Genomic DNA, 12799 nt, shown 5'->3' with positions numbered 1-12799 from the left:
ACGTTTTAAATACAAATGTCTTTGACACGTCTTAAATAGATGTGTTCTAGTGGTGTCGTTAACCAAAAGCACACTTTTTTCTCTTCAGGTGGATTGGCCGCTGTGATGTATACGGACACCTTCCAAACCGTTGTTATGACGATAGGCGCCATTGTTCTTACGTCAATGGGTAAGCGAAATTAATTTGTAAATTTACCATTAAAATTTAATGTTAACCCAAGGTAGTTAAAACTATCGACCACTTCAATAAAAGCGTTATTATATAATGCAATAAAGTAATGTGTAATATAATAGTAAAACAGCGGTAACAACCTAAATTATTTTGCACTTCGAAATAAGGAGAGTCAATGTCTTTAATGACTAAAGGTTTCGTCAAAGTTGGTTATCTCGATGTTGAAGCGACCAGAATAATAAGCTCGATTAACCGTTGCGTCTAGATACAAACAAATAACAGTTGCTAGCGAAAATTATGTCATTGAACCATTTCTTGAACTCGAAATATCCTCATTTGAAGAGAAAACAACACATGCAATGGCATTCGACTGTATGTTAAAGAGACATTCCAGAATTTGCTGCAATGTTTAAGATGTTATCGACTAACAGAGACTTTTTAACGATTGTAATTACATATCAAATATATTTTCCTGCATAACATATTAGTGGCTGTATATTAAACGTGTTTCTGATCGTTCTAATATTTGTACTAGCATAAATTTCATTTTATTTCCTAAAATAATTTGTTTCCGTATGTACGAAATTATTTGAAGACAAAATCCAGTTTGGGCTCTTACAAATATTAAGATGACAAGAACACATTGAATATACAGACACTGATATTCTAAACAAGAAAATATATTTAATATGTAAGTTTAATCGTAGAAGTATTTTACTAGTCGGAAACATTTTACAATGCAGCAAACTCAGGAAAATCCCTTTAAGAACCGTTGAAACCTAAATACAGTTAAAGTGACAGACCCTAGGTTTTTTTTAACACTATGGCGTATATGTGAACATTGAAATGCGACATTACTTATATTTTATTGTTTAGTATATCCACCTCCGTACATTCAAAGTGTTCGTGGTCATCCTAGAAACACATGTACCTCTGAGAAGTAACGGCTATGAAGACAAGCTCTAGTCTATATTTTATGGGTATTTTCCAATTTCAACACCACAAATTTGTGTTTTACGCCATTGTAACTTTATCCAGATGTGTTACAGGTTTGTAAATCAACCTTTTCCTGGGTTCAAACCACAGTCTGCGACTTTAACTAACATCGGATATCTCAAAACTGTTAGACGAGCCCATATATTCAAAACATAGGTAACTGACTGAGTCCATGTTTTCAGGTTTTTACAAGATAGGAGGGTTCGACAATCTTCAGCACCTGTACATGGAGGCCATCCCGAGTGTGGGGACGAACGACACGACCTGTGGGGTGCCCAGGGCGGACGCCTTTCACGTGTTTCGTGACCCCGTGACCTCGGATCAACCCTGGCCTGGACTGATACTGCAGGCTTCTATTGGATGTCTCTGGTACTGGAGCTGCGATCAGGTACCAAAATGTTTTGGGTTTTTTATATACTCTGTCAAAAAAGAAACGCATAGGGGAAATATCCACGGAATTATCTCTGTAATACAAAGTGGCATAATTTCGTTATTTATGATCGTATCACAATCAAATTTGACATGAGTATGTGACAATGTTCTTGCTATGGACTGACGACAGTGGAGGCGTTTTCGTCACCAAAAAGCGTGGCACGAGGGCGCTGAAATCAGTACCTTGTGTGGTCACCAGCAGCAGCAATCACTGCGCGACATCTCCTTGGCATAGACTGAATGAGTCTCTGAATCCGGGCACGTCTGTCCAGTTTGTCCCATAGAGGTTCAATGGGGTTGAGATCTGGCAATCTTGATGGCCATGGCAGACATTAATGTTCTCATTCTGTAGGAAATCCATTGTTACACGTGCCGTATGCGGCCTGGCATTGTCCTGCTGAAATAGTTCTCTCTGTCGATCCACAATGGGAAGCATGTGACGGCGAAGAATTTCATTCCGGTAGCGTTCAGCTGTCAGGTTGCCTTGTACGAACACAAGCTCACTTCTGCCAGTTGTTATGCGAGGTCTTCCACTTCTGGGCCGCTCTTCAGCTGATTGAAACTGCTGGTACTTGTCCCAGAGACGTGAAATGGTGCTCTGATGGACGTTCATGTGGCGTGCGACTGCTGACTGCGATTCACCTAACTGGAGGCGGCCTATTGCAATGTTTCGATTAGGCGGGTTTAGTCTTGGTATCATGTAACTCGTCTACGTCGAAATGGAAATGAGGCATCATTGTGAGCATTGCAGCTTTAAATACCTATCACTACCCCAATCTTTTCCCCGAGTTTCACTTGCATTCGCCAAAATCTGACCATTTCACGCCGATTTCCTGCAGTTGTCGCACAACGTTCCACAACGTGCCTCAACGTGCGTTAAATTTGTTTTTGGATGCATTTGGGAATGCTGTCCCATTCCAGGAACATTAATAAACATGGTCATTCAGCAACATTGTACAAAAAACACACGGTATTTTGGAAAATCAAACACTTTTCTTCTTTCCCTATCACCTATGCATTTCTTTTTTTACAGAGTATATATAAAGTGTGTGTGTGTGTGTGTGTGTGTGTGTGTGTGTGTGTATGTATGTATGCGTTTGCTTGCGTGCGTACGTAGGTACGTGCATGATATTTGAGAGCAAATGCACTTAATCAAAAGGGGGTTATCTTAAAAGGACATTCCTGAGTTTGCTGCAATTTTAAAGATGTTATCAACTAACAGAGACCTTTTGACGACTGTAATTATATATCAAATATATTTTTCTGCATAAAATATTAGTGGCTGTATATTAAACGTGTTTCTGATCGTTCTAATATTTGTACTAGGTTACATTTCATTTTATTTCCTAAAACCGATTTTTTCGTACGTACGAAATTATTTGAAGACAAAATCCAGTTTGGGCTTCTTACAAATATTAAGACGACCAGAAACACATTGAATATACAGACACTGATATTGTAAACAAGAAAATATATTTTAATCGTTTAATCGTACAAATACTTTATTAGTCGGAAACATCTTACAATGCAGTGAACTCGGGAATGTCCCTTTAAAGTCAACATTGTAACGGGTTCGATTTGAGAAGAAACGTAAATACTAGACAACAGGGTCTTCTCCACTAGTAAAGCACTGCATTTTATTTGTTTTACAGGTAATCGTACAAAGAACCCTGGCTGCCAGAAATCTGTCTCATGCTAAGGGCGGAGCTATCGTTGCCGGGTACCTCAAGCTCTTGCCACTGTTCCTTATGGTGTATCCTGGAATGATTAGTCGAGCGCTGTTTCCAGGTAACATTTATTTCTCTCATAATTACCCAATAGCCGTTGTGAAATTTAAGAGACGTTCATTCACTTCTGGGGAAGTGAGCATCTTAATGGTAGATCGTAGGCCTGGAGTGCGATGAGTCCCGGGATCGATTACCTTCTGTGGGCTCGATTTATTCACTTGACCTGAGAAGTGCACGACATCTGGTACACCAAAGGCGTGGTATGTACTGTCCTGTCTGTAGGAAGGTGCATATAAACGATCACTCACTGCTCTATCGGTAGGAGTAGATTCTGCCTGTCCGTCTGCGCTCTCTCTCTCTCTCTCTCTCTCTCTCTCTCTCTCTCTCTCTCTCTCTCTCTCTCTCTCTCTCTCTCTCTCTCTCTCTCTCTCCTAGTTTCATAAAACAATCATTATTATAATATCGGTAGTTATTAAGTTACCTCGTTTTAATAAATAGATGATTATTTCTGTTTTCAGAAAGTGTTGGATGCGTGGACCCGAAGGAATGTGAGAAGTACTGTGGGAACCCAGTAGGCTGCTCCAACATTGCCTACCCAAAACTCGTCCTTGAGATAATGCCCATTGGTAAACGTCTTAAAGGGACAGACCCTAGTTTCAACCCGTGAAAATGCACACTAAGTTTATTTAATCTACAAATCTCTAACACATTTGGATAAAGTTATAACTGAGTGAAACATGAGTCTGTGACTTTGAAATGGTGAAATACCCTCTAAAAATAGACTAAAACTCGAATCCATAGCTGTTACTTCTCAGACGCATGTGCGTTTTTAAAAATATGATAAATGCATTTTGTGATATCAAAAAAAACAGGATGACCAAAAACGCTTCGAATGTGCGGAAATGGATAATCTAAACAATAAAATCTTGATATCAGTTATCAAAAATGGGTCTAATAGTAACAAATATGCCTTAGTGTTTAAAAACTAGGTTATGTCCCTTTAAATACTTTTTGAAAACTACCTTTCGATATAACTGTATGATTTGGAATTTCTTACGGTGCATATTGCAGCTAATCGTTTCTTCCTGTCCGCTGTGACTAACGTTCGAATTTTTATATTTATTTGGTCTTCACTTCTTTCGTAAACTGACCTTTGTTTGACACCCAATAGAAGATGTATTATCTGTGCTGGGGTGTTGTCAATCAGTCAATCAACCAACCAACCAATCGCCCAACCCATCCATCCATCCATTCATCCATACACCAATCAATCAACCAACCAACCAACCACCTATCTATCCATTAACCAATCCATCCATCCAGCCATCCAGCCATCCATCCATCCATCCATCAATAATCCATCAACCAACCAATCAACCAATCAATCAATCAATGTTTAAAATTGTAATATTATATTTATTATGTTAATTTAATACGTTAATAAAACACGTATACTTCAAAACTAATTACACCCCCCCCCCCCCCCTCCCAATATTCATTCTATTGTATTTTGCACACATCTGAACCACCAAACAGTAATCGCAGATAAAATCGTACCTCTATGCAATGCGGAGTTCATACTACAATCATTCTATCGCCATATATAAAGACATATGCTAGAACAAAATAAAATCTAGGTTACTAAAGGTGTTTAACTGCTGTTTTTATTTTTGGCAAGGTCTCCGAGGTTTACTGATGGCGGTCATGCTCTCTGCAATCATGAGTTCACTAACGTCGATATTCAACAGCGCTAGTACCCTCTTCACCATGGATTTATGGCGGCGCATGCGCCCCAGAGCCACCCAGCGAGAACTTCTAATAGTTGGCAGGTCAGTTATGAATACCCATGTACATGTATATACTATGTACTATGAATGTCCTATCTATGTGCCATATACTTATTAATTTGTATGGTTTGTTTTCTCGTATGGATTACAGACCCAATACTTCAGGCGCGTGTCTCAAGGGCACAAGTTTTGTATTAAACTCCACCATACATGATCTTACATAATGTACTTTTTGGGAAGATGTTTTCCACATAAAACCACACATATGCATACGTTTATTTTTATACTTATTTTCGAGCTTATATCCAATTATCCACACACACATACACACACAAACACACACACACACACACGCACACACACACACACACACACACACATACACACACACACACACACACACACACACACACACACACCTCAGCTATCTGAATCGTCTGTCCAGGACAGTGGGTTAGTGGTTAATGAGAGAGAAGAGGGTGTAGTGGTCTCATACCTACCCATATAGACCAGGCAATTTTTATTAAAATATTTTAAAAACAAGCCATGCTACTTATTCAGAATAACGGGACCTTTTTTCAGAGAGAAATTAAAGAAAGCTAATGGCCCAAGCCAGCATAGACCATTTTGGCTCCAAATGCGGTTTATGTTCTGCCAAGAAAAGCCCGGCAGGCAGAAATTGACGTCATACCGCGGGGGAAAAAACAAATATCGATGCGCGCGCTGACCAGAGACCGGGAATTTAATTTGTTTGGCATAACGCCTTTAATGATTCATAATAGCAGTGTGTTTTATATACTGTACATAGGTGGCATTGTTTTGACATTGCAGCCCTCTCTAGAAGAAACCCGCACCGCCCCTGTGTACAGTTTAACACTGCTCATTCAGGGCTCGTTCACTTGATTTAATTTCATTTATACCTACATCCAATTAGGGTACAAGCAGGCTGTCCTTGGCACACACTTCAGCTATCTGGATTATCAGTCTTTGACATTGGTTTACAAGTTATTAGTTGTTAGTGGTTAGTGAGAGAGAAGTCGCTGTAGTGGCTTTACACCTACCCATTAAGTCGTTAAACTCGCTCTGGGTGAGAGCCGATACCGTGATTTGAACCATGTCTCTGCTATCCTTAAGTCCGGTGGCTTAAACACTACATTACCGAGGCCGGTGAAGGACTGGTATTGGCTTTGCTATTTAAGTTTGTCTTGTTTTATTGCAGAGCGTTCATCCTGTTTATGTCTGCGGTGAGCATCCTGTGGTTACCCTTGGTGCGGTCGTCACAGGGCGGTCAGCTGTTCAACTACATCCAGGCGGTGCAGGGTTACCTCGGAACACCGACCACCGCACTCTTTTTGTTTGCTATACTGTGGAAGAGAACCAATGAAAATGTATGTAACAATGAATCTAACAAAAACGTTTATTTTGTTTTAACGACTAAAGTTGAATATTTTCTTCATAATCGGCTATTGGCTGTCAAACATTGGATATTTCTGAAATATAAAGTTTGTTTTGTGTAACAACACCACTAGAGCTCATTGATTTATTAATCATCCGCTATTGGATGTAAAAAAAATGGTCTTGGAGAGTAAACTTGCTACACTTATCATTAGTAGCAAGGGATCTTTAATATGGACCGGTCTCGGTGGCGTCGTGGTTAAGCCATCGGTCTACAGGCTGGTAGGTACTGGGTTCGGATCCCAGTCGAGACATGGGATTTTTAATCCCGATACCGTCTCCAAACCCTGAGTGAGTGCTCCGCAAGGCTCAATGGGTAGATGTAAACCACTTGCACCGACCAGTGATCCATAATTGGTTCAACAAAGGCCATGGTTTGTGCTATCCTGCCCATGGGAAGCGCAAATAAAAGATCCCTTGCTGTTAATCAGAAAGAGTAGCCCATGTAGTGGCGACAGCGGGTTTCCTCTGAAAATCTGTGTGGTCCTTAACCATATGTCTGACGCCATATAACCGTATATAAAATGTGTTGAGTGCGTCGTTAAATAAAACATTTCTTTCTTTCTTTCTTTCTTTAATATGGACCACCCCACAGACAGGATAGCACATAACAGTCTTTGATATTACAGTCATGATAAACTGGCTGGAACGCAGTCAGAGGTCGAACGCGCATCACAAGGTTACATCCCGCTCCAAGTGATAAATGTCGCCTATTGATATCTTTAAACTAATTAAACTTCCACTTGTGTAACAAGTATCGTTTGTCTACATAGTTTGATGTTTCAACCTCACTATCGCCAGGTTTGGGTCGTAGCCCAGTGGTAAAGTGCTCGCTTGATGCGCGGTCAGTCCAGGATCGATCCCCGTCGGTGGGCCCATTGGGATATTTCTCGTTCCAGCCAGTGTACCACGACTGGTAAATCAAAAGCCGTGGTATGTGCTATCATGTCTGTGGAATGATGCATATGACAGATCCCTTGCTACTAATGGGAAAATGAAGCGGGTTTCGTCTCTAATATTATATGTCAAAATTACCAAATGTTTGACATCCAATAGCCGATGATTAATAAATCAATGTGCTCTAGCGGTGTCGTTAAACAAAACAAACTTTAACTTTAATGAAGTATGAGGTTTTTGAACTCTGCTGAAGCTGGTAATGATTAGAGTAGATAACAAACAAAATATAACGAGCGGTGATTTATTATAGGTAAAACTACAATTGAAAAAAACAGGTGTGGATGCCTTATTAAACTACATTTATTAAAATATTCAACATAAGGCGCACATTCGATTTGATGCTAATCCGTATGCATATACGTATACGTATACGTAATATGCAATGAGTAATACATAATAATCACAACGCAGAGTCCATTTACGTACGCGTCTCCTTACACGTGTGCGTATATGCATGCGTATCCGATCACTTTATGCATTATTCATTACGTATACGTATACGGATCACGGACACATGGAACTTGCACCAAATATTTAAGTTCAGATTAACGGACATATACGTATGACGAACGCTCACCACGAGCAGCTTGCATTAGAAACAGTTATTTGCAGTTGTCCCCCTTACATCTACTGAAATGAAAATAATTTTCTTACACGCCTGTTGGAGAGAACAGCATCTCCGATTTAAAATGTTGGTATCTCACGACAATTTCCAATGTACGCGTGATATCAATTTAAAAACATCTGATATACTACTCCACGGTGATGACCCGATCGCCACAGCCATTCCATCCAATGAAATAAGCACGGCTAAATTTGATTATTGTGCGACGTACTATTATCCTGTTCAATTATTTAGACCCAAAGTTTTTTGCATATGTTACGTTTATTTCCTATTCGATATTTGTTTTCTTTGCATTTACGTGAAAACAAACCCAAACCCGACAGGTTTTATATACAAATCATCATATAAAATGCACGAAGTTGACTTAATTCCACTTTTTAAAAATCTCTGTGTCGTTTGAATGCACGTTATTTCGCCTATAAATAACTAAGGTCATTTGCATATCAAAACATTAGGATATGAGGTTACGTGAAGGCCATTATAGCTTGTTTCACTAAATCAAGGTTATTATTGTTTTGCAGTGTGTAACAGCATTGTCTAATCTTTCCGTTAAACATAGATGTAAACAAAGAGAAGATGTAACCCTTTCTTGTAGGTGCATTATATTTAATAAATTTAGCTAATGTATTATGTATTTTTATTTTATTATATCAATTATATATTAGCATACCATACCTAACCTAACACAACTGAGGTGTAGCACAGTAATAAACACAAATCACCACACACACCGCAGGAATGTGCTTTCCAAATTTATAAATAAATTTAATGCAGGGCCGGACCCAGAATACCGGGGGGGGGGGGGGGGGGGGGGGGGGATAAAATGTCAAAGGCCACCAACATCAAATAATAATAAAAATGTTATTTAATTTGCCTCTAAATTGGGAACTCATACGTAAATATATATATATATATATATATATACATATATATATATATATATATACATATATATATATATATATATATATATATATATATATATATATATATATATATATATATATATATATATATATATATATATATATATATATATATATAGTATTTAGGGTGGTGCTAGGGGCTGGGGTTTGGGGGTGGGGTGTTACATTTGTAATGCGAAAAACCAAAGGGCTATTGTTCAGACTCGTATGGGTTCAAGCACTTTTTCATCCCGCAGACACAGCCCTGAATGTTCAAAATACGATAGCATTGCTTGGTCAGTAACATCATTATTTCGATCTATGACTGCACGTGCTATTGTAGCAATGTGTAAACCACGTAAAATACAAGTTAGGTAGGGTATATAAATTCATTGAAAATGTATTAGTCGACATTCTTGTTATTGTTATTTGAGGAAAAATATGGGTAAATCGAAAAACACTTCAGTTGATGTAAAATCGTGTATTAAGAACGTTTTCGATTATTTTGAAGATGAATATCAGCGCGGTAGACCTAGGTATGCTTCTTATCGAATTGTCGATCGAGTTTCCGCTGCACTTAAAGTTTCGGTTTCAACAGTAAAAAGAACTGTGAAAAATCTAAGCTCTACGAATCCAAGCACAGAAATCACTGTTAAAAAACGCGACCGAAAACTCATCGATTTATTTGATAAAGATGTTATTAGACGACGAGTATACAGATTTTATAGAAAGGGCGAATTGCCTACATTACATAAGATTAACGTGGCTTTAAGGGAGGAATGTGGAATCAACATATCCATATCAACTTTACGAAGAACACTCCATGACCTCGAATTTAAATACCAACATATGTCTACAACCGGAAAAGTGATTTTTGAGGACGCCAATATATCAGACAGGAGACTGTCCTATCTCCATGAAATATCCAGTTTACGAGAACAGGGGTATTTAATAGTGTATCAAGATGAGACCTGGGTGAATGTCAACCACACAACATCCCACCATTGGACAGATATCCACCCGGGCACAAGTACCGCCAATCACCTGCCGAAATCAGACGCTGCTGATCGAGTTCCTAAACTCTGTTCGGTGAATGGGAAGGGAAAAAGACTTATTATTTGTCATGCTGGCTGTGATAAATATGGATTGATAGATGGCTGTGAATTGATCTTTGAGGACCGGCCTCGGTGGCGTCGTGGCAGGCCATCGGTCTACAGGCTGGTAGGTACTGGGTTCGGATCCCAGTCGAGGCATGGGATTTTTAATCGAGATACCGACTCCAAACCCCGAGTGAGTGCTCCGCAAGGCTCAATGGGTAGGTGTAAACCACTTGCACCGACCAGTGATCCATAACTGGTTCAACAAAGGCCATGGTTTGTGCTATCCTGCCTGTGGGAAGCGCAAATAAAAGATCCCTTGCTGCCTGTCGTAAAAAGAGTAGCCTATGTGGCGACAGCGGGTTTCCTCTAAAAACAGTGTCAGAATGACCATATGTTTGACGTCCAATAGCCGATGATAAGATAAAAAATCAATGTGCTCTAGCGGCGTCGTTAAATAAAACAAACTTTACTTTGATCTTTGAGGCTAAAAAACCAGACGGAGACTATCATGGTGAGATGAATCATGACAATTTCATCAAATGGTTTGAAGAACAACTTATGCCTTCTCTACCAGAACCTTCTGTTATCGTCATGGATAACGCAAGCTACCACAACAAATTAACTGAGATTACACGATGTCCTGCACTAAACGCTAAAAAGAAAGAAATTCAGTCGTGGCTACGAAACAAAAATATACCTTTTGAGAGTAACATGACAAATCCAGTTCTTTATGAACTTGTGAAAAGTAACAAATGTGCAAAGCACATGGGCACTTGTGTCTAAGACTGCCACCAAGACATTCTGAACTCAATCCGATAGAACTGATCTGGGGTCAAGTCAAAGGGCACATAGCTCGTCATAATGATGGTAAAATGACCACGGTGCGGAGAGAATTTGCACATGCATTGAACTCTGTCACACCTACACACTTCTCTGACGCAGTTAAACATGTAATAAAGATCGAAGAAGATTTTAGAAAACAAAATAGTTTTATAAGAAATAAAATACCCCCTGTGATAGTCCCCCTTAACGAAGATAGTGATGAAGAAATGAGTTCGTCGACTGATTAAGTTATTTCTCCATACCCATCAGGAGTATTACTTTAATGTATGCATGAACTCTTTAACACCAAAAACAATTTATTTCCATATCATTCACTATCAAACAACCTAACAACCTATAAACTAATCGACTAGAAATGCATATAGACAACACATACATAGGAGAGAAATGTTTATTTAACGACACACTCAACGCATTTGATATACGTTTATGTGGCGTCAGACAAAACGGTTAAGCAGCATTATGACAGTGAGAAAGAAACTCGCTACCGCCACATGGGCCACTGTTTCCGATAAGCAATTTTGATAAGCAATAAGGGACGTTTTATATGCACCATCCCATAGACAGGATAGCACATACCACAGCCTTTATACATCAGTTGTGGTGCACAGGCTGGAACTAGACACAACCCAATGGGTCCACCATGTGGGATCGATCATTCGACCTACCATGAGCGAACGCTTTACCTCTGAGCTACGTCCCGCTCCATATACAAAAGAAGCCTTAAGTGGGGTTGGGGTTGTGCAGAGGGTCACACCTCCACCAATCGCATGCATACCATATTCTTCTTCTCTCTCTCCCTATAACCATATAACCATAGATTAAAATATGTTGAGTGCGTCGTTACATAAATGACGTCTCTCTCTCTCTCTCTCTCTCTCTCTCTCTCTCTCTCTCTCTCTCTCTCTCTCTCTCTCTCTCTCTCTCTCTCTCTCTCTCTCTCTCTCTCTCTCTCTGTCTGTCTGTCCCTTCAGCGCGCGCGCTTGTGTATTCCACAATATAAAATTAATAAATGATACATTTTTTTTTTTCAAACTGAGGTTTTGTCACTTGAACTCCCCACCTGAATCCGCGCCTGCTTCATGTTTACAGATATTTTCTTAAATATAGGTCATACTACGATTTGTGCGGATAGGACGATAGAACCGAACATTAGTTTGAAACGCACTATAGAATGATGCTTTTGATATGCAAATGACCTTAGTTATTTATAGGCGAAATAACGTGCATTCAAACGACACAGAGATTTTTAAAAAGTGGAATTAAGTCAACTTCGTGCATTTTATATGATGATTTGTATATAAGACCTGTCGGGGTTTGGGTTTGTTTTCATGTAAATGCAAAGAAAACAAATATCGAATAGGAAATAAACGTAACATTTGCAAAAAACTTTGGGTCTAAATAATTGAACAGGATAATAGTAGTATACGTTAGCGTAAAACTGCTCATAGCTAACTTCAAGAGCTAGCGACGTGCACACATTTTAGTTGGAAAATTTAACTTTCTTTACAACTGTTTTATTTAGCATGTGTGTGTGTGTGTGTGTGTGGGGGGGGGGGGGGGGGTTAGCTTAGTGGTAAAGCGCTCGCTTGATGCGCGTTCCTTTTGGGATCGATCTCTGTCGGTGGGCCCATTGGGCTATTTCTCGTTCCAGCCAGTACACCACGACTGGTATATCAGAGGCTGTGGTATGTGCTATCCTGACTGTGGGATGGTGTACATAAAATATCCCTTGCTACTAATGGAAAAAAAAAAATGTAGCGGGTTTTCTCTCTATGACTGTAGCCGTCCAATAGCCGA

At 39.4% G+C, this 12799-nt stretch overlaps 1 protein-coding gene across 3 annotated transcripts in view; it reads left to right on the top strand.

Annotated features, from left to right (window-relative positions):
• Positions 1-12799, top strand: part of LOC121389052 (sodium/glucose cotransporter 4-like) — a 40443-nt gene that overhangs the window by 11637 nt on the left and 16007 nt on the right. For all 3 annotated transcript variants that reach the window (XM_041520666.1, XM_041520669.1, XM_041520667.1), the window contains exons 7-12: positions 89-169; positions 1351-1556; positions 3253-3388; positions 3846-3953; positions 5006-5156; positions 6334-6502. In XM_041520666.1, the coding sequence (XP_041376600.1) occupies positions 89-169; positions 1351-1556; positions 3253-3388; positions 3846-3953; positions 5006-5156; positions 6334-6502 (851 nt within the window). The remainder of the gene's footprint in view (positions 1-88; positions 170-1350; positions 1557-3252; positions 3389-3845; positions 3954-5005; positions 5157-6333; positions 6503-12799) is intronic.

Source organism: Gigantopelta aegis, chromosome 14 (assembly GCF_016097555.1).
Source record: "Gigantopelta aegis isolate Gae_Host chromosome 14, Gae_host_genome, whole genome shotgun sequence".
NCBI classification, from domain to species: Eukaryota; Metazoa; Mollusca; class Gastropoda; order Neomphalida; family Peltospiridae; genus Gigantopelta; species Gigantopelta aegis.
The sequence above is the reverse complement of the archived record's forward strand: the minus strand, read 5'-3'. Positions and strand labels throughout refer to the sequence as shown.